Source organism: Oryx dammah, unplaced genomic scaffold (genome assembly GCF_014754425.2).
Source record: "Oryx dammah isolate SB20612 unplaced genomic scaffold, SCBI_Odam_1.1 HiC_scaffold_29, whole genome shotgun sequence".
NCBI classification, from domain to species: Eukaryota; Metazoa; Chordata; class Mammalia; order Artiodactyla; family Bovidae; genus Oryx; species Oryx dammah.
In genome coordinates this window covers 36,169,406-36,192,643 of record NW_024070213.1, presented here as the reverse complement: position 1 = coordinate 36,192,643, position 23,238 = coordinate 36,169,406, and the positions used below count along the sequence as shown (strand labels likewise).

Genomic DNA, 23,238 nt, shown 5'->3' with positions numbered 1-23,238 from the left:
CATGATAAATGATCGGTGTCTCCAATGGGAGAGATGAAGTAGTACCTGGGTACCCGCGGCACTTATATCCCTAGTTTCCATTGCTATTTTGAGGCATATTTTCATTTCTATCTGCTAATTGATTTTGGCCTAGTGGAGTAGCTGCATATAAACCTGTACAACTATCTTGAGTGTTTAAACATAAGACAATTGAAACTTAAAATATTTATCCAATATGTTGTTCTTGATGTGATCTTTAAGGGTAAAAGTTGGATCCATTTACAAAGCAGGCTTTCTTGAGATTTGGGTAACATCTATATCAAAATTCAAAAATATAACCAAAAAACCTCACCAACAAAAATATTGTAAACATAGTTTTTATTCTTTTCTTACCTTCAGTGAAAAGTGCATGATGCCACCAAAACATTTCTTTGAAACTCAGTAACTGAACACAGAACTCAATAGCCTGGTGATTATTTTTCAGACAAGTGCTGAATAATTTATATTGCTTTAAAAATAACTTACATCTATTTTTATTACTTCAATCCATTTTAAAGTAGCAATATTACTCTCATTTTTTCATAAAAATTTAAAATACCTCTAATAGTCCTAAGTGTATTGTATTTATATTTGTTCCAAGTGTTTGTTTCATTAAAATGTTCCAGAGATAAGTGCACTTCTACAGAGAAAACAAAATTTAAATAAAGATAAGGGGAAATATTCATGGTTGTAGCAAAATAGTTATTTTGAATGTTCTGACTCTTAGCAATTCAAAGAGAGAATAGAATGTGTTTTGTAGGCAGGGACCTCTCTATTGATTAAAATTTCAATCCATTTCTTTGTAGATCCTTGATAGATGGATAGCTGTTTCTCCTACCAGTAGATACTGCTGGGTTGATTGTCTAAAGGTTTTCTACAATAAAACACCAAAAATAAATGTACTTAAAAATATTGTAAGATTTACATATCTACACAAAGATAACAGGTGTTTTAAAAAACAGAAAAGTATATTATCACAGAAATAAATGAAACCCTATCTTAACCCTAAGCAACCAGTTTTGAATATTCCATACTTGTTATTTTCCATTCAACTAACAGCTTATTAAATCAGATATATATTCCATTCAGTAAAGGTTGATAAGAAATTTCCTATTCTCAGATAGCATTATGCTTCAATAAATTTAAACATTTAAAGCCATGTTAATAAGAAAAGCATAAAAGAAAAAAAGCATAACTTGCTTTAATACAAAGGTTTTTTAATAAAAAAAGTCAAAGTCTACATTAAATCAGGAAATCAACAAATCTGAATTATACAAGCTTTCTATATACTTAGAAAAGCAAAAACACAGTTTATAACAAAACTCTTTAATTCAAAATAGTCTAATTTAAAGAAAATGTCATTATGCTCTGTTGATTAGATAGGGTTTTGTCATTTAAATTAAATGGTTCACCTGAAATATGGGAAGTATGTAATAGAGAAAATTCAAGCTCAAGGGTACTTTGCAAATTATCTAATTTGCTTTATGAATCAAATTCTTAGCTTCCAAAGGGCAGACACAGTCTTTAATTGCTTTTAGATAGGCACTTAAGAAATGCTTTTGATGAGGAGGAAACCCCAAAGATTATGAATCACTCAACTCCAGGGAAAAATGAGTATCTTAACAAGGTAAACTTTTCATAACTGCCCTTCTGCTGCCAAGAAACCATAACTATCCCCAAGTTCTTCCTATTAATAAGAATGAAGGAAATGGAACCTAAAATGCTCTATTCTTATTCAGTTAAAAGGTAAACTTAGGTAATTCAGCTCCTTTATATCCATCTCTCTCTCTCTCACTTGAATTAATGAAAATTTTAATACTAGAATAGTTACCATAGTAGAGCCAGAGAATGTTGCAATCTCCTTGTGTCTTACCCATCCACACTCACAAAACACCCTGTTTTAAAAAACAGTGGGGAAGGGGGCAATGAGAAAAATCTCATAAAACTAAATGTAAGTTAGAGAGTTTTTAAAATTAGAGGCAGTTGTAATTAGAAAAACCAGAGCTAGGCAAAAGGAGATAACCCCCCAATTTTAATAGTTCTGTCTCCTAAATACTTGGTCACATGTTCCAGATAAGAAAAATGGAGATGAACTATTAGGTGAACACATAATAAGTATCAAATAAATACTAGGAGGGAAAGGGGAGGAAGGAAGGAAGGAAGGGGGAGGGAAAGGAAGGAAAGGGAAGAAAGGGAAGGGGAGAACAGGGCAGGAAGAAAAAAAGAACAGAATGGCCTTTATTGAAACACCATGGAGCTCCCTAGCAAGCAGGAACATTTATAAAAGCTTTTGTAGATCTGCATAATGGTCCTATGCAACTCTTCCCCACTAGAGAACATCTATACAAATAAATTATCATTTTAGATGCTGATCACAGATCATTTGTAACAGTAATAACTGTTGTATCTAAAAAAGAAATTCTACTAGTTAACAGTTAAGACAAACATGAGGCCATTCTTTGATAAATTAATACTCCTCCACTATTACTGATGAAGCCAAAACCTCAGAGAGTCATTTTTAAATGAAAATGTTGAGCTGGAAAAGACTATCACATTCTTGGGGGAATATCCAAAGAATTAGCTGCTGATATCACCTCCCCCATCCTCTATTCACAAGCCCCCTGGCCTGCATTTATTTCCTTAATTTCGTTTACAGTAACCACAGTGATGGAGCTAAACATGAACGGTAGTGCCCTTGAATGAGCTAGCCTCCATCAAAGATCTGAAGACAGCATTCCCGCAGGACAGTAAAATCCCCCCACAGTTGTGAACATCCACTCTGTTCAGGATCTTTGGTACATTTGGAGTATAAGAAAATAATGGCACAATAATACAAGTACTATCAAAGGAAAATTTTTCATCAAAACAAATAAAAGTTAACCAGCCATGATATGTAACAACTTTCTAGAAAACCAAAGTAAATAGCTCTTTGTTCTCTACAAGTTCATTTACATGATCAGAAGTTTGACGTTTAAAAAAATAGTTTAATAAAAATACACTAGTAGTTCTACAAGCAGCCTTCATGGTCATTTCTTCAATTCAACTCACCATAATCAAATTAAAATAATGCCATGTCCTCTTATTAAAAAAGAAGTCCTCTTGTCACAAGAAAAGCAACTTTACATTTTATATGATACAGTACATCTCCCTATGAGTATACAGAATACATGTATAAAGGTCATCAGTATTTCTGAATGCAAAGTAAATATATTAGTGGAGTGCTTGAGTGAAGCTGTTCAACTTCCTCCTTATTCAAAACTTGTTACTCCCTACTGTGGAGTTTGTGTAATAATATGATGGTAAACTTTATTTTTTAAATAACCCAGTGTATTTCCTTTTTAAAATGCCTTAAAACCATTACAGAAATTGTTTTCATATATATTCTATAGATGTCCAAACCAATAGGGCAAGTGTTCTAATACCAGCTATGGAAGATGGCTTTTATTGATTATCTAGACCCATAAGGTGTGCAGTAAAACAGCCAATACTGCAGTGTTACCTACAGGTTAGCCTATGTTGCTTTAAATGATATGTGTTTCTCCTGAATTGATTAGAGGTGTTACAGTACAAAGCCACGGCACACACAGGCGGAATGGACCTTAATACGCGTGTAGGCAGTGCAGTTAGAAAGGGATGTACATTTCTTTTATTCCAGTACCTTCATATAATAAAGTTAACAAAAATAATATTAAAAAAAGAAAAAAGCCAGCTGGCACTGCCAACCAATTCCTGTAGTAGTCTTCGAAATCCTAATCCTGTAGAATTTCCTCTTGTAGTCAGAAGCACCACCGTCGTCAGGAGTATTACAGTGTATTGTTACCTACGCCAAGCAAGCCTGGTGATGCGGCTACCTGAGTTCTCTTGGTTGTGAGCCAACGTGATCTTCGTTCATAATTTCCCAGCCTTCATGTAGGTGGGGATAGAGCCACGCTGAGTCAACCCTTCAAACCTTTTATAGGTATAATTGAGAAAAACCCAGTCTTTGGATTTGTAGTCTGGTTCCGTGGTGTTTGGCACTGGAAAGATAGAAAAATTAACCAAGACCAAAGGAATTTCATTAATGAAATATGTTATCACTTTCATAGACTTTTAAATGTGGTTAACTGTGAGACTGTCTTACCTGGTTGTAAAATATCAGATTCAGGAAAGTCATCGAAATTTGATGTATCGTCAATGCTTTTGATTTCTATAGGGATTGCTGCTGGCCTTTCCCTGTAAAATAGTATTGAGTAACCATGGTTAAGTTTTCTTGAATTCAGTTTTCCAAAGCTTAATTCTACTTGCAAATTCTGCATGCTGCTCTATAGATATTAGAAGAGCCAAGAAAATTTATTATGGATCTGAAATTTCTGAAGTTAAGTGGATTTCATAGCTGAGTAGAATTTTCTTATTAAAATATTATCATTTACTTGGAATTTTTATTTTTTTATACCAAGACTTTTTCATGCTGTTTTTTTTTTTTTTTTTTTTAAGAGGAAAAACAATAGTTAATGGAAGGGAAAGGAGAACAGAGAATTTTATTTAAAAAATTTAATCATTCTATAAAGTACCCTAAACATTGTTGGGATCAGAATCCAACCTAATTACTTTAAGAACAGAATTCGTCTAGTAGAGGATCTACCACTTCATAAGTCAAGTCATTTGGGAAAATAAGGGGCTCAAACAGTGAAGGGACAACATGTTTGTGATGAAATCTGAACCCCAAAATTTCTCAGTCATATAAATTTTAAGGGAACTGGGGGCATTAGGTTAAAAAAATAGTAAGTCACAAAAATGTTTTTTTTATCATGCTAAAACTAGTTTAGGAAATTCATCAATTTTTATTGCTTCTATTTTTTCAGCAAGTACTTATTGATCTATTAGGTGATAAGTGTACAAAATTGTGTAAAAACACATTTATATTTTCCCCAGAATTACTCTAACCTATTTACACTTAATGTACTAACTTAATAAATTTATATTAGTTTAGTGTAAAAAAAATATAAACTCTGGTGCCCTAAGATCTAATCTCTGGTAATTATCAGAATGACCTTAGACATTGTGACTCTTCCCGCATATAAAACCAGGGGACTGGACTGGCAGTCTGTAAGCGTTCTTTCAACTGTGACAAAGGGGGGTCAGGTGATAGTTCTGCTCAATGAGATGACACGTGGACAGTAGAATGCAGCCCAGCAGTTTAGAGTCAGGACTCTGGAATCACACTGCCTGGGTTCAGTTCCAGCCAGATCACTTACTAGCTGAGGCACTAGTAAGGCAAATTACTTCTCTGTGACTTAGTTTTCTCATTTGTAAAATGGGGATAATAATAATACCAATTGTATAAGGCTTATTATGAGGATAAGATGAGAAATGTACATAAAGTATTTACAACAGTGCTGGACATCCAGTTAACAGTCCCCCCAAATATACCTACTGCAGAATCAGGTAGAGTGTCTAGCACATTGTATGGGCTCCCGTGAGGGGACACTCAGCTGTCTTGAAAGTGGAAAGGGGGGATGGCGAGCCTAGGCGAGGCAGGACTGAGGGCAGGGAGGCCAGAGAGGTGAAGAGCATTTTCATCAGAATGAAGAGCAAATGACAAGGCCCTAGGGTGGGAGGAATGGGGCAGGAACCACACAAGGTGCAGCTTCTACAGATGATGCAAGAATCATATCCCAAGATCCTGAAAAGCAGGGAAGGACCCTTAGAATCACTCTCTAAGTACAAAGAGAAGGAAGGAAATGGCGCAATCAGATTTTTTTCTGAACTGTTGCTGTGTAGGGGAGAGACCAGAACTGCTGAAGACAGTTTGGCCCCAAAATGAATAAAGGCCAATGCTCACAACAAACAACTCTAAGCCAGTTCTTAAAAGTTACCTGCATTATTTAACTTCTCTCACAATGCGGGAGACCTGGGTTCGATCCCTGGGTTGGGAAGATATCCTGGAGAAGGGAAAGGTTACCCACTCCAGTATTCTGGCCTGGATAATTCCATGGACTGTATAGTACATGGGTTTGCAAAGAGTTGGACACGACTGAGCGACTTTCACTTTCACAGTGTTTATAAGAGGGACTGTATATTCTTCAAAACTAATAAAGGAGACACAGTATAGAATATGAGAGGACAAAAACAGTTATACAGTGTCAAATGTAATTACATCTTTGTTGTGCTAACAGCCTTCATCATGTAACTCTGCATATCAAAATCTAAACAGGGGCACAGTATGTGTTTGTTTCTTAAAGTGGATGTTATATAAAATGAGTCATTTATCTATAGCCACTACAGTCTCACTCATTTATATAATCCAGAAAACACTAACTTATCACATGATCACAACGTTACCTCTTGTATTTAATCTATCAGAATCAGAGATAAATTAATCACCAAATCTAGTAGAAAGTTTTCACTCACACGGCTTTATCCCACTCAAAGCCTGTAAACATACCTGATGTGTCCCCAGTCAACACCTTCAAAAAAAGGATGACTTTTTATTTCTTCTACTCCACTATTCCCAATTCTATTTTCAGAATCAATACAAAACCTAGAAAATGCAAACAGAGAAATTATAATATGCAGACGACATCTCAAGTACTCTGCATTATTTCAAACCTTTCATCTTTATTTCTGTTTATTGAAGTTAACTCTATTGTGAGAAATGTGAGGAAAAACAGAAATCATCTATAACTGCACTATTCAGATATAACTATTTCAAACAGTCTGAGGCCACTTCCTTCCAGTCTTTTATTACAATTTCAAAAATATGGTGCTGATAAGGAGTTTCCATTATTATTTTTTTCACTTAATATACTAAGAACATTTCCCAAAGTAATTTAACTATTTTTCTATACATTTTTTTCTAAAGTTTACACATGGAAACACTACAATTTATTTAGCTAGTCCACCATTTCCAGACATTTAGATGATTTTCAATTTTTCATTACTAAAAACAGTTATCGATAACATCAGTTCAGTTCAGTTCAGTCGCTCAGTCGTGTCTGACTCTTTGCGACCCCATGAATCGCAGCACGCCAGGCCTCCCTGTTCATCACCATCTCCTGGAGTTCACTCAGACTCACGTCTATCGAGTCTGTGATGCCATCCAGCCATCTCATCCTTGGTCGTCCCTTTCTCCTCCTGCCCCCAATCCCTCCCAGCATCAGAGTCTTTTCCAATGAGTCAAGATAACATAATATACCCTAAATCTTTATACACATCTGATTATCTGCATATGCAAAATTCCTAGAAGCAGAATTGCTGGGTCAAAGGTCAAAGACAGTTTGAAGATTTTTTTTTTTTAATAGGATGCTACCAACTGGCTGTTCCCACAGACTATCCCAATTCATATTCCTTCTGGAATCCACAATAGAACCTAGACACTTCATCTTAGTTGAGAAAAAGAATGGAATCTTTTGCTTAGAAAAGGTTTCATACATAGACTTTTTTTTTTAATTGGGGGCTAATTACTTTACAATATTGTGGTGGCTTCTGCCATATATTCACATGAATTAGCCACGGGTGTCCATGTGTTCCCCATCCTGAACCCCCCTCCCACCTCCCTCCACATCCCATCCCTCAGGGTCATCCCAGTGCACCAGCCCTGAGCACCCTGTCTCATGCATCGAACCTGGACTGGTGATCTGTTTCACATATGATAATATACATGTTTCAGTGCTATTCTCTCAAATCATCCCACCCTCACCTTCTCCCATGGAGTCCAAAAGTCTGTTCTTTACATCTGTGTCTCTTTTGATGTCTCGCATATAGGGTCATCGTTAACATCTTTCTAAATTCCATATATATGCATTAATATACTGTGTTGGTGTTTTTCTTACATAGATTTTGTGATATGAACTGCTACTAAGAATTTATTTTCCCTTTCTCTTTAGGGGATAAAGTCATTGTAATCCAACAGGAGTGATCTCTGAAATAATATAAGACTTCTTCCCTCTTAACTTTTTTTTTCCCCCCTGAATATTACCTTTTAAGAATCTGCATTAAAAAAAAAAACAAAATGCCTTTTCTTTTCCGAGTCCTTTGACTGTATAGATCAGTGATAGTCTTTTTCTTCCCACAAAACTGAAATAGGCAATTTAATCTTTTAGGTCCCTGTGAGGCCTTAAGATACCATAACCTCTTTAAGAGATTTAATTACTAACCTAAGAATTAAGTCCTTGGCTTTCTCAGATATAGGCACCTCTGGAGGAAATACCAGAGTTTCTTTCCAGTTCATCACTTTCCTGTATGTTTCTTGAGGTGTTTCAGAGCAGAAAGGTGGATATCCTAAGTATCACAAGAAATAAGGTTTCATTAGCCTTTTATGATCAAATTTGCTGCACCTATTATCTACATGTCACAAAAAAACAAAATAGCCCTGAGCACTCTACTTAACAATAAAAAAACCCCACCATTCATCCATTTACAATAAAATGGCTTATAAAGTCAACAAAATAAAGGATTTAAAGCATTGCCCCTCTTTCACCTAAAAGGTCACGCAGATACAATTTAGATACCTGGGAATTCTGGTTAAATGCCTCCTTCCTGACACAGGATCCCTAGAGAGCTCACTGATATTTATCATTGTGTATTTAACATTGGGGGATGCCAGAAATCAGCTTAAAGAGTTCAGATATTTTAGCCCATAATATCTACAGTATGTTCAATCAGTGGTGCTCTGATTTACATGGTATGTACATAAATGAATAATAAAACGTACCTATTAGCATTTCATACATAATTACTCCCAAAGACCACCAGTCACACAATTTGTTGTAACCAGTCTGCATGAATACTTCTGGAGCAATGTAATCTGGTGTCCCAACTGTTGAATATGCCTGCAAAGGAACAGCTTGTCAAACCAGTGTCCTCAATATATATATATATATTTTTTTTTTTTTGAAAGATCTGAGTATGGCTCACTACTAGAAAAACTAAAATATACAGAAGCTAATTTTGAATCTAATATGTGTTTTGCATGTTTATCATGTATAAGGCTTAGTGAAAGGCATGGAGTCAGATAATATGTTAAGACATGATTTCTGTCCCTAAAGAGCTCAACTAAGTTATTTATGTATTCAGTCCTAAATCCATTCCAAAAAAGAATAAAAAGGATGTGTTCAGTCGGCCTGGCTTCTCCACTCGATACTTGCTCTCAGGCAAGTTATTCAGCCGTTTTGAGCCTCAACTTCTGCTTACATAAAACTGGACTAATAACTCTTGCCCTCACAGAGTGGGTACGAAGATGAAACAAGCAAAGGAATGTGTCTGTAAACCACAGCCTCCCATATAAAGATCAGTTATTTTCATCATAAACTCATTTCCAGGGTACTGCTTATCTATTAGAAAGCAATGCAGTTTTTCATTCTTAATTAATATAAAATCTTACAAAAACTTTCTTTAAGGCAGCAATTTTCTATTACAGGTAGTAGTACTCTAGGGATCATTTGAAAATGTGTAACAGCAGATTTTGACATTTCTATGATCCACGGAAGGACATGATTGGCATTTAGTGGCAGGGGATATAGGCTCTAAAGGAATTTCCTGCCCCAAACACCAAGAGTCTGCTCTATTTCGTCACTGGAAAATACTGATGTAAGTCATGATGATAGTCACAAGAATAGTAAAACCTGCACATGAGTAATGATTGTGAATACTCTGTAATTAGGGGGTACAGAATTTCCACCATTCCCTTTAAAAGTAGGAAATACTGCAATTCTCTTCTCAATCGTAAAATCTGATCTAAAAGTGACACACTTAAAAGTAGAAATAATATTCTGTCATTAATGCATAGCTCAAAACATTTTAAAAATATTTTTGAAAACTTTAAAACACCAAAATGTTTTACAAGCACAAAAAGTTTACTTGGACTAATGAGAGAATGAGCTCAGTGATGCAAAGGTCATTTTATTTGCTTTGAGAGGGTACCAGACTCTTGCCTTTCAGTCTGTTTACCTTCCTGAAGGACTGCTGAGTAAGTTTCCCTTCATCACTTGGCAGAATTTAACAAATATTTATAGATATCTGTCGATATGTACCAGGCATTGTATAAGAAGTTAGGAAATTAAAGTCAAAAGGCACATTCGTAACCTTGACAATGTTCACAGGATAAAAGGAAAGAGGAAAAAGGACAAATGATTCTAATATTTGCTAAGTAAGGAAGAGAAAGCTTGTAGGGTTAAAAACAGACAGTGCTGCTGGGCATTAAAGGAGTCATCACGTTTATTTGCGGTAAAGTCCGCTTTTCAATTCCATTTTATTGTAACACTGTTAACATGGCAACAAACTTTACGTTTACTTTGTCTGTAAAGTTCTTAGAAACACACAATGACCTTACTTATGCTGGCTGATATTTGTTCTATCAGGACAGGTAGGGAAAATGGAAACATGAATACCACTCAGCATTTACCGCAATTTACACTCATCTCCCAGGCGGTGCTAGAAGTAAAGAAACCCGCCTGCCAATGCAAGTAGACAGAAAAGACACAGGTTCGATTCCTGGGTTGGGAAGATCTCCTGGAGGAGGGCATGGCAACCCACTCCAGTACTGGGGAGCCCCATGGACAGAGCAGCCTGGCAGGCTACATACAGTCTACACGGTCGCACAGAGCCAGACAAGACAAGTGACTTAGCACACTCACACACTCATCTCGGTGAGTTTTATAGAAAGTGCTAGTACTGGTAAACAAATACATGATCAGAGATATGCTTGATAAAATACTCTGAAGTGAAATCATAAAATATAAAAGTGGCATTTTCTGATATAGGAACGGAAATGTTATAGAAAAATTAAGAAAACCATACGATCTCAGATGGCTTTCCTGGTGGCTCAGAGGTTAAAGCGTCTGCCTGGAATGCGGGAGACCCGGGTTTGATCCCTGGGTCGGGAAGATCCCCTGGAGAAGGAAATGGCAACCCACTCCAGTACTCTTGCCTGGAGAATCCCATGGAGGGAGGAGCCTGGTAGGCTACAGTTCATGGGATCACAAAGAGTCGGACACAACTGAGCGACTTTACTTACTTACTTACTATACGATCTCAGAACAAGCTCTATCACTGCTAGGAAGTAAGAACTAATTATTGTGAAGCTCTAAATAATAAAACAAATACCAAATGAGATTTTAGGGCCAGGGCCCCAGATCCTTTCTTCCAGATGTGGCTACTTACCAGTTGTCTCCTATTCTTCTTCCACGTTTCTGCTTTCCTCTTTGAGTTCATGTTCTGGAATGCTAATTTCAATGAGACAGAATTGTAATTATGAGGGAAAAACTCTTACCAAAAAACAAATTCACATACATGCATTGAAAACACACCAGTTAAAGGGTTGAGGAGAAGGAGAGAAGCTTCAGTTCTCAACAGTCCTGGATTAAACCAGCTGGACTACTTTAACTCGAAAAAAAAAAAAAATCCAACTTACAGAAGTCACTTGGTGGATTGTGGGTAAGATTTCTGTAGAATTCAGTCCTATGAGCCTTCTTTAATCCCGTGCACAAACCAAAATCAGATAATTTTACATGACCCTAAGGAAAAAAAGGAAAAACCTCATAAAATCATTAGAGACAAAAGACTTACTTAAAACTCTTCTAAATGCAATCATAAAAATTCTTAGCTTAGAACTCCTAGAGGTGAAATGCAAAATTATCAATATTTGATGTTGATTATCTTAAAGAGAAATGGAAGATGATAAAAAGACAGCCAATTTTCCCTTGATGTCATTTCACTTCAAGGGCTCTCTCCTACTGTACCAGTTTATGAAATAATGTAGGTTAGCAGTCATATAAATTGCAGTTGCCCATTTCCAATCACAAAATCACCCCTCTTACAGCATAAAACAATCAGTGACCTAGTAATTCACCAGTTTATTCACATGCCTTGGCATCTAACAAAAGGTTGTCTGGTTTAATATCCCGATGGATGAAACCCAACTGGTGGATCGCATCTATTGCCAGAACAGTCTCTGAAATGTAGAACTGTGTTTCCTCTTCTGTCAAAGTATCCTTCTTCATTAGCAATGTCATCATGTCACCTAAGTAAATGAGAGTTAAGTACCTTGTATTAGTAATGCCTCAAAAGGGGGAATGTTTTGTAAAAGATGTCTTTGTAATACACAATATAAGCCTCATTTCTGCATTTTATGATCTACCCAGAGTACTTCCAACCATCTCTAGGGCCAAATAAAAAAAAGTCTCATTAAGGAGAAGTTTCATGACATGCAATGGTTTTAAGGTAGAAAATATGTGAAATCAAATCACAGCAGAACTGATCATGATATAGTATCTACCATTCAACTCCCAGAAATAAGTTGCTGAGGAAAAGATATCAAACCGGGAAAATGAATGCATGTAAGCACATCTGGAAATGGAATATATCCTTTCAAATTCAAGTTTCAAAAGCACTCAGCACTCTTTGGGCCAACAAAGATATTGTTCCACCAAGAGGGTCACTTCTAGACATTCTTGTTCCCAAGAAATTTTGCTCTTTTACAAGGGACAAAGAAGAAACACTGGTAAATTTACAACTCAAAATTGACAACTGTTAATATGGTGCTTCAAGTCTTTAAAAAAAAAATACCATGCAAATTCTTCATCCTCTGTTTCCATTTTATTTCCCTTCCCCTTTTTGTTGAGTTGCCATTATCATGGATTTGCTTTGGTGTGTATTCTTCCAGCTTATTTTTGAAATGTTTTCAGATGCATATATATTAATCTATGAATTTAGAGTCTTTTTTATGGTTTTTAAAATTACATAAGTGATATCAACTGTACATATAAATCCACAGCTTGCTTTATCTCTCTTGATTTCTGAGATCTTACTGTTGAAACAAATACAGCGCCTGACTTTTAACTACTGTAAAATATTTAATGACATAATTATGCCATGTTTTACTTATCCATTCTTCTACTGATGGACAGTCATCTTGCATCTATGGTTTCACTCTTATGACACTGCTGCCATGAGGCCTTTTGTGCACATGCGGGGAAGAATCCCTGACTGTAGCACACATGTCTTTTTAACTTTCTTGGTGTTTCTGAACTGCTCTCCCCAAGAGTCAGAGATTCCGCTGCACAGATGAGAGGCCAGGTTTCCCCACAGCCTCATCAGACTATTAATGTTTCTACCAATCAGATGGTTGAGTGTGAAATGGAATCTCATTCTTGTTTTAATTTGCATTTCCCTGAATATGAGTAAAGCTGAACACTTTCTTAAGAGTTCTATTCCTTACACTGCCTATCATTTGCCCACTGGGTTGTCTGTCTTCTTCTTTGGTGACTTGTTCTCAACTCTAGACTTGCAAAGATCTAAAAAATTATATATAGTAAAAGGATTAATAATAATTAAAATGTGCCAGCTTTATCATTTCTTCAAAACAATCTGATCTGCAGTTCAAATTAGTATTATTATGGGAGGAATGATTAGAAAATTATGACTGTGTAAAACCTCAGAGCCAGAGGTATAAAATATCCCTAGCTTATTGATTTATATAATCAATAAAATCATAGTTAGATATAAAGATGTGCTTGTGTTGGCCTGTCATTGCTATTACGTTTGCTTTTACCTCCAGGGAGAAATTCCATGATTAGATAAAGGTTCCTCTTGTCTTGAAAACTGTAAAACATCTTCACCACCCAGGCACCATCTGCTTCTACCAAAATATCTCTTTCTGCTCGGATATGGGCCACCTGGATGAATGTATTTTGAAAAAATAATTGTAATACGTTACACATTTTTCAAGCTTACTTCTTAACAATTACCATATTCTCATTAAATATGGAGAAGTTCAGGAAACAGTTTATTTTAGCTGATATCTTTAGGTCTGAAGAGGTGGGATCACAAAGGGAAGCTGAGAGTTTTCAGATAGAAAAATGATTAGTCTAAAGATTTTCTAACCAGAATCTTCACCTAACCAAGGATCTTGGCTTTGTCAAATAAATTTAAGGTCCTGGTCTGACTTTTATTAAAAGTTAAGTAGTTAGCAATGCCCTATAGATTGGTATGACAAAGTCAGGGTCCTCAACAAACTATTTTTAATTGTTACCAGTCCAACAAAGGGCCTAACTTGGCCTTTAACTACTAGGTTGTTTTAAGAAGTTGAAACATTTATAATAATCTTATATTATTTTGTTATAATAAACCTTTATAATATCCATAAACATAATCTACAGCAAATTCTTATATAACTTTTTGGGATTTTGCTACTGACTTTTGTCAGACACATAATTACTACAGTTACTATTAAATGAACATTTTGGAGACTGAAAAACTTTATGAACTGAGTGATTTGTGGGGTTGGTACAGTTAATTTTCAGATGTTTTCCCACTGATACACCTATACATTCTTTCTTCAAATTTAATTAACAATAGGATATTTGATTTTATGCTTTTGCTATTTTCACTGTGCGCCATTATGAACTCTGGCCTAAAGCACATGAGGATACAGATTTTGTAAACCTTTTCTTGATAACAAAATATGATCTGCTTAAAATAACTGAGGTTACTGTATTACGGTCTGATACAGTAATGCACAAGAATAAACATTAAAAACTTGTTTTCTGGCATCAAAAAACTTAAAATTTCTTTGGACCTGTTTCATAAAGTGAAAAATTATATTGAAATTCCTACCTACCACCTTTTACAAAGCATTTTCAGATGGTAAAGGAAAAACAAACTCTGGTGCTGCCTCTGGTGTTATCAAGATAACTACATCATTAACTTGGCTTGATTAATCATTTTTAAGTATCTTAAAGCCCAATTACAGGCATGTTTTCAAAATGGACCTAGGTTTCTATAGTAGAGGAAGTGCCATGCACAGTAATCTGGAACCACAACAGTGGGGAGATATGTTAGTCGCTTCAGTCATGCCCAACTCTTTGCAACCCCAAGGACTGTAGCCTGCCAGGCTCTTCTATTCATGGAATTCTCCAGGCAAGAATACTGTAGTGGGTTGCCATTTCCTTCTCCAGGGGAGGGATCTTCCTAAGCCAGAGATCGAACCTGGGTTTCACGCATTGCATTGCGGGCTGATGCTTTACTATCTGAGCCACCAGGAAAGCGGGGAGATAAGTTGCTATTTAATTTTGCAGAGTCGTTAGCATTCAAGTTAATGTGATAAAAACTTAAAATAATAATATATTAGAAGTAAGTGGGAAAAAACATTTTTTAAAATGAAATTCAATGGTGACAAAAGCAGATTAATTTAAATAGGGGGAAAAAACAACCCCAAAGTGCAAAACAGACTTGATGTTGGACTACACTGAAGATTCTCCTGCAAAAATTCTAGACCAGGGCTGTCCAACATAAATAAATGCAAACCACGCATGTCACTTTAAGTTTCCTAGTAGTCACACAAAAGATAAAAAGAAATGGGTGGAATTATTTTTAACAATATAGTTTTTGTAACCCCTATATATCCAAATGTTATCATTTCAGCATGTAATCAACAGAAAAGATTATTGAGCTACTTATTTATACTCTTTTTTTGAGGGAGGGGGGACACCAAGCCTTCAAAATTTGGTAGGGCATTTTCCCTTGCACAGCATATCTCGGTTCAGACTAGCTACACTCAAGTGCCCAGCAGCCACATGTGGCCAGTTACCTAAAGACTATGGGCTGGAACTCACTTCTGCCTTTAGTCTTTCCTCTAAAACTCAATCCAGGACCAATCCCATATGGCTTAGTTAGAAGTTTCCTGTTTATCTCCTAATCTTGGAGGCTCTATACCTTGACCCAGATGTTTATTTCCATCATTATCTGTAATTCTCTAACACATCTCAATATCTGACCTCCCTTGCCTTCTAACCTTTTCCTTGTAGATCAGCCTGTGTTCAACAAAACCCCTGCCACCGCATCTCTGAACATTTCTGTCACCTTCTCATCCTGAAAGCAGGCTGTCTGCAGAGAGTCCTGTCTTCCTGGAGAGTGAGTGGTCAGGAATGACCTGCTTTCCCCATCTTTTCTACATTAGAAAACGACACCATCAAGCATCCCATTCCCAGGTACAACTCTGGGAATTATCCCTGATTCTTCCCTCTTTTCTCACGATCCTTGCCCCTCCTCTCCCTCCCAATATAGAGTACGGCTCAGAAAATCCTGCTGGCTCTTCCATGAGATCATCCACTTCATCTGCGACTTTTCTTCCGCTTTATTGTCGTAACCCTGTACTATTGTACAGGGCTTCCCAGGTGGTGCTAGGGGTAAAGAGCCTGCCTGCCAATGCAGCAGACATAAAGAGACTCAGGTTCCATCCCTGGATTGGGAAGATCCCTTGGAGGGAATGCAACCCATTCCCGTATTCTTGCCTGGAGAATCCCATGGACAGAGGAACCTGGTGGGCCACAGTCCATAGGGTTACAGAGTTGGACACAACTGAAGCAACTGGGCATGCACGCACTATTGTGTAAGTCACAATCACATCCTGTCTGCCACTGCTACACACTCTCTCAAGTGTTCTCCCTGCTCCAACTCTTGTTTGTCCTGCCTGCAAGCCATCTTTGTCAAGCATCCAACAGATCAATTCTTGTTTAAGCAAAACAGTGTCTTCCCACTGCATCTGGAGTGGGACCCACACACCATTTCTCAACCACCAAAGCTCTGTGTGATCTGCTCCCTGCCTCCCTCTCCCACTTCATCTCCCACCACTCTTCCCCTCCCTGAATTCTAGCCACAGTGGCTTCTTTCCATCTCTAAACAGACCAAGATTCTTTTTGTTGCAGAGCCTCTGGATCTACCTGATCATAGGTCTCACTCTTTCTCATCAATATTCTCTTTGCAGAGAACCTTCCCTCATCTAATTCTTTCTTCTAAAGCCAGGTCATCTGCATCACTTTATCCTTTTGTAAAATTTGTCTTCATAGTACTCGGCAGACATGACTATTTCAAACAGCTGTCTGCTCATTTTCCCTACAACTGTCAGTGAACAAGATGCAGGTTTCGCCTGTTAATCACTGTATTCCCAGAACCTAGAATAGTATTTGACACATCGTAGGCACCTAATAAATACTTGTTGAGTGAATGGAACAGAAATAAAGTGAAATAATGCAGTGAAAATTCAATTGGGCCATATTTAAATGAAAAATCAGGATCGTACTGTTATGATAACAAAGTTAGTTTAGGTGGGACTAACAGTGCAGTTCAGCTTTAAGTCCAGGGAGGTACCGTCTCCCTCTGCATCCTCCCACGGTTGAGTCTTTCACTAGCACATATACTCACTCAGGTTTCTAACAATGTCTACTCAGGTGGATGCATAAATTAATAGAACAACAACAATCGATGTCTTCAGATTCTTGGTCACCCCAAAATTGCACCAAGTCACAGGAAAGAGGGAGAGAGCTCAGGAGTACAAAATTGGAGGGGTTACAGATTTTGAATGTTAGAGTGTTAGTCGTTCAGTCGTCTCTGACTCTATAACCCATGGACTGTAGCCTGCCAGGCTCCTCTGTCCATGGCATTCTCCAGGCAAGAATACAGGACTGGGTAGCCATTCCCTTCTTCAGGGGATCTTCCTAACTCAGGGATCAAACCTGGGTCTCCTGCATTGCAGGCACATCTTTTACCATCCAAGCCACAAGAGGGGCCCTTTACAGATTTTGAAATACGTGTAATAAAATCAGCAAATTCTTAGGAGACTGGTTTGCTTATTTGATAGATAATAGGGACTGAGAGTGCTGATAACTGTCCTTTACTTTTACTGAAGTCAGAGAAGAGGTACTTTGCTGTGAAATGAAGGTTTGTGTCCTCCCTGAATATTCCTATGGTGATGCACTAAACCCCACTATGACCGGATTTGGAGATGGGGTCCTCTAAGGAGGTAGGTTTAGTGACGTCATAAGCAGGGAGGGTTAGTGTTCTTATAAGAAGAGACTCCAGGGAGTCACTCTCTGCCCTCTGCACACACAAGGAAAGGCTATGTAGGCACTTGGTGAGAAGGCTGCTGTATGCAAGCCAGGAACAGAGCTCTCACCAGCAATGAAACCCTGACTTGCTCCTGGACTTTCAGCCTCCAGAACTATGAGAAAAGAAATTTCTGTTGTTTAAGTCACCCAGTCTGTGGTATTTTGTTATGACAGCCTGAACACACAAGCTAGATTATGAATTTGGAAGAAATTTTAACCAGAGAGAAACAATGAAACAGGCTACCAAAAAATCTATAATCAATTAAGTAGTAAGATGTGTAGCTTTCTCTTTCTTAAAACCCCAGTTTTAACACTTACTCTAACACCTTGCCAGTGGATGTTCTTTTGGTTACATGTGCTAAAGAACTCTTACCTGCTCTTTTTCAAGCATATCAGCTTTTCTCAATATCTTCATTGCATAGATATGGCCTGTATCTTTCTTCTGGACCAGCCGCACCTTGAATGTAAAAATTCATAGCACAAATTTCTATCACTGCTATTTATTTAGGGGTGAAAGGTAGGCTCCTTTAAAGAAAGCAGTGCTGTAATTTGCTGTTGCTGGTTATTTTAGAAATTCTATTAAAATTACACTACTTTAATACACATTTTAACCCATTACACTACCACATATGAAGCTACTATCTTAAGATACATATTTTCAATAACAGCAACTTTAAAAAAGAAGCACACCTCTCCGAACGCTCCTCTTCCTATAACTTTCAGAGACTCAAAGTCATCCAGGCCAAGTCTGGTCCGCTTGAGCCGTAAAAACTCTGTCTCCTTGCGAGCATGCTGTGATCGGCGTAACTTTTTCTGTTAAAAAAGAACATTTTAGGATGATGATTTTTAAAATCAGATTGTTTCAAAGGAAGCCTATAGTGTTAAAAGAAGTGATATATTAAAATGAAGGTAACATATCTTAAATATTATATACTGGTGCTACAATTTATTTACCAAAGTTGAACATTCATTGAGCATGTAAAAAATAAAATCATTTTAAAAATCATTTAAAAATTTTTAGCAATTGATAAATCTTTATTCTTGGGACAGACTCTGTTAAATATTTCATCTTAACAAGTCCATATATTCTTTCATCTATATACTAACTTAATTCAAAAATAAAAATTAAACTTTAGGAAATGCTAATAGCATTCTTTATTTTTCTTTTGGCCATATCATGCAGCATGTGGGATCTTAATTCCACAAACCAGTAATCAAACCCGTACCCCCTGCATTGGAAAGCAGATTTTTAACTGCTGGACCACTGCGGAAGTCCCATAATTTCTGATATTCATTTTTTACTGTTAACAAATCTACTAGGGAATTGTGTCAACTCCCTAATTTCCAAGGCTGCTCTCTCAGACACTGAAATGACACAGCAGCAATATTTCCATATAGACTTATTTATGGTAGAATTTATTCTTGGGCAGATTTTTTAAATAAAGTGCTTGAGAGTTGGCATATAACTTATTAAAAATATGAAACTGCAACAACAACAAAATAATTACACAAAGAATCCTTTAAAATATCCAAGTCAAGAATTCTACAATTCATTATACAAAGATTACAAAAAATACTATTAAAGAAAAATTATGAACTACCTGAAGCTTACACTAGGAATGAGCATTTATTTAATTGTTCTAAACCTTGCTTTTCCTTCCCCTCATGAAACAAAATTCTGCTTTTTGACATAGAATTATGTCAAATTAGCTCAACCTAGTAGAGGTCACATAAGACTCTTGAGAGTCCCTTGGACAGCAAGGAGATCAAACTAATCAATCCTAAAGGACATCAACCCTGAATGTTCATTGGAAGGACAAATGCTGAAGTTGAAGCTCCAATATTTTGGCCACTTGGTGTGAAGAGCTGACTCACTGGTAAAGACCCTGATGCTGGGAAAGATTAAGGGCAGGAGGAGAAGGGGACGGCAGAGGATGAGATGGTTGGATGGGATCACCGACTTGGACATGAACCTGAGCAAACTCCAGAGACAGTGAAGGACAGGGAAGACCTGGCGTGCTGTAGTCCATGGGGTTGCAAAGAGTTGGACACAACTTAGCAACAGAACAACATAATAGAGGTCACACAGAACAAACAAAATCAGTGAGAAAATCAAGCCCCAGTTCATCTTCAACTGAACCCTATCAAACATGCAGAGGTTCAGGTCTGAGAAAGAAACAAGTCAAAATGACTGAAACGGTTCAGAAGCACTGTTCCTAAATGTAGTTCAAGATATAACCACTGAATAAACCCTTCCTCCCACTGTGTGCAACTGTTTCCAAATTGGTAAAGTGAATTATTAATTAGAAATATGCAAGGATGCATCATCAACACAATGGAATTCTGATACCTCTAACAAAGTCTACAAAAATAAAATCAGGAAATTATGTCTTCAATCTAAACACCTTTAAAACAGCTAAATGAAGTCACACCAATGGTGAAAATAGTGAAGACCTTCTTTGTTTAAAAATGCCTTTTGAATCAATAATGTTGAAAAATGAATTATTAGTAAAACAAAAGGATAGCTCAGAAGTAACTTGTTATAAATTCTGACTCTAATTTAAAAAGGCCACATGGTGGCACTATAACACCATTTTTCAAAGAAACAAAAGACCCTTTTAAAAATTACATGCATGATTAAATATAAGAATTCTGAAAGGCAGGCTGGATTTCTGGCTTTATGGGTTTAACAATGTACAGTTAGATGCAGATTCAGAAACTTGTCTAATCTGAATGGAAAAGACCTCATCACAATTTCATAAATTATGCTCAAAGTTGACAGACAAGAGAGGCAGTCAAAGAATGTAATGCTTATCACTATTTGACAGGTTTATGTAGTCAGGAGACGGCTTTTAAATGGTGAAAGGGAGATCACAGTGTATGGAATATACAATCCTATGAAGAAGGGAAATCACCTATGACACTGTCACTTGAAAAACAAAAAAACCTATCAAATATCAAATATCAAAGTCCATGTTGTAGTCCAAAGAGAGTTGAAACAAGTTCACATTTCTTAAAAAACTGATGAAAAAAGCATGTTGATATATCTGCTCACAACTTGTGTAAATCAAGTCATCTTGGAAAGCAAGTAACGTTGTAATCATATTTTTGGTAATCATATTCTTTCCTCTTGAAGACAACAGAAATCTACGGGCAGGCTTAACATTTCAAGGCTCTCTTGCAGCTTAAACTTGTACAGTTTGGTTTTTCCTTACAGAAAATAATATTCCATGTTAGACAGGATTAAAAGGAGATGAAACTAGAAATACACCATTTTCTTTTTTTTTTTACTCCATTTCTCTTCAAATGGGTGTTCCTCAAACACTCATTTTGCAGGGCGCTCAATTTTTGTAGAAGACAGTGTACACAGAAGTTTTAAGCTATGGGGAATACTTCAGGTAATAACTTCATCTCTTATAAATGCTTTTCATGGCCACATTATATATGGTTTAGTTTTCACAACTAACTTTCATAAACTATTTCACAAGTTAGTTTCTATTACAGAATGCATTAAGGATGAATTTATTTTTATAAAACAACTTTACTTTGGATCCACCCCACATAAAGATAGTTTCAGCACACTGTACATTCCTTCAGAGATCGCGTCTATTTGTGACCGTCTAGGGCTTAGAAACGGGCCCAACAAGGAGCATTTGTGGAATTCTAATATCTTCACTGAAAATTTTAGATGTTTTATACATGGTTATTTTAGGCCACTGAGAACTTTTAGGGGTAAAATCATCTCACATTTTCTGTGAGTTATTTAAAGAGAATTAAAGAGAACAGTTCTAGACGTACTTAGCCCCTCCTGGTGTGGATGAGAGGCTATACTCAATGCTTACATGCATCTGATTTGGCCCCTAAGTTGTTTTTAAATCATTCTAATAACTTGCCAATATTTTAAAATGGCAAATGATTTCATACAAGTCCAGATTTCCAGCTTCTCTTGAAAAGCAGAACTTGGCTTCACTGGGCCAACAGGATATCCCTGAAACCAGGCCACCTCCATCCACCCCAGTGCCAGTCATGGGAAACTGGTATAATCAGGCTGGTGGTCTTGTTTTCTTTCAGCAAAGTGAAAAGTGGTATTCTTTATTAAAAGATAAACTGTGAGGAGAAAATCTTTAGAACAAGGCAAAAAAAAAATCTATTTCTCCATGGAAATAAAAAAAAAGTGAATTAAATATGCAAAATATATTAGATCAAAAGACTAAATGTCCCTAGGAAACCAATGTGACCAGCTTCTCTTGTTTGATACTTGCTTGGCCTTTGGACATCTGCTTTCATATAGTTCATTTTTAAAGTGCAATATTCTGCACATATTCATTACTTTGAATGTACCTCTTAACAATCATGTAAATTCTACCTATTTCTTTAAGATTCAAATCAACTGTTAATTCTTCCGTGAAACCTTTTCTGATCCCCTGAACTAAGAAAAAAACTCTCCATATTTTCAAAGTTTGCCACATTCTATCATGTATACCTATTTGTATACATACACACAGGTAACCTCTCCTAATCTATAAACTCTTTAGGGAGAGATCCACTGTCCATTTGTTCATTTATTTACCAAATATTTATCCCAGCCCTCTGCCAGCCCGGATCACGTAATGCTGAATAGACGCCACAGAGTTTCTACTCTGGGAAGATGGTTTTAAGGTTGCCTCAGGGACAAGAATAGTGTACTATCTCAGTGGACGTGTTGCCTAGAAAGAGAGAGAAACATCTTGAAGAATAGTGGAACTCAGGCAGGCAGAAGGAAGAGTTCCAAGCAGCAGAGATGCACAGAAGAAAGTCTACAGGCAGGAGCAAGGAAATGAAAATAATTCAATCCCACTGGGCAGCCTGGTGGTGGGGTGACAGGAGACAAGGTGAGAGAAAGGGAAGCAAAAGCCAAATTATAAAGGGACTTGTATATCCACTCACACTGAAGAGTTGGCCTTATCCTGAGAGAACATGGGAGCCAGTGAAGGGTATTAAACAGGAGTGACTTGGTCAGATCTGGTTTTTGACAGGTAACCCTGGTTGCAGTGTATAGGAAAACTGGGGGTGGGAACACGGCTGAGAACGCAAGACAGACTAGCTGCGGGCAGTGAGTCTTCAGGTGAAATACATGGTCATTTACACAACTGGGTTCCTGGCACCAGACTAGTGAACCAGGAGGTTTTAAGAAACATGCAGGAAAATTTTAAAGATTTGGCAATTAACTGATTCTTCTTGGAGCCCTCTTTTCTTACTCCTCAGACCTAGAATACTGTAGATACTATTCTCTGAATATATGGTATTAGAATTTTAAAAAAAAGCTTCCCCCTTTCAAAGATTTCCATCATAGCAACACAGTAAGAAGACCACATACAAA

The 23,238-nt window shown here is 36.9% G+C and overlaps 1 protein-coding gene across 1 annotated transcript in view; it reads right to left on the bottom strand.

Annotated features, from left to right (window-relative positions):
* Nucleotides 1-340: 340 nt before the first annotated feature.
* The window catches only part of STK38L (serine/threonine kinase 38 like), a 77,659-nt gene continuing 54,761 nt past the window's right edge, over nucleotides 341-23,238 (bottom strand). Inside the window, exons 5-15 of the mRNA XM_040234601.1 lie at nucleotides 18,570-18,692; nucleotides 18,253-18,336; nucleotides 13,547-13,670; nucleotides 11,862-12,016; nucleotides 11,408-11,510; nucleotides 11,158-11,219; nucleotides 8,711-8,828; nucleotides 8,154-8,277; nucleotides 6,443-6,538; nucleotides 4,139-4,230; nucleotides 341-4,034 (exon numbers count right to left, since the gene is read on the bottom strand). Coding sequence (XP_040090535.1) covers nucleotides 3,907-4,034; nucleotides 4,139-4,230; nucleotides 6,443-6,538; nucleotides 8,154-8,277; nucleotides 8,711-8,828; nucleotides 11,158-11,219; nucleotides 11,408-11,510; nucleotides 11,862-12,016; nucleotides 13,547-13,670; nucleotides 18,253-18,336; nucleotides 18,570-18,692 — 1,209 coding nt within the window. The 3' untranslated portion in view covers nucleotides 341-3,906. The remainder of the gene's footprint in view (nucleotides 4,035-4,138; nucleotides 4,231-6,442; nucleotides 6,539-8,153; nucleotides 8,278-8,710; nucleotides 8,829-11,157; nucleotides 11,220-11,407; nucleotides 11,511-11,861; nucleotides 12,017-13,546; nucleotides 13,671-18,252; nucleotides 18,337-18,569; nucleotides 18,693-23,238) is intronic.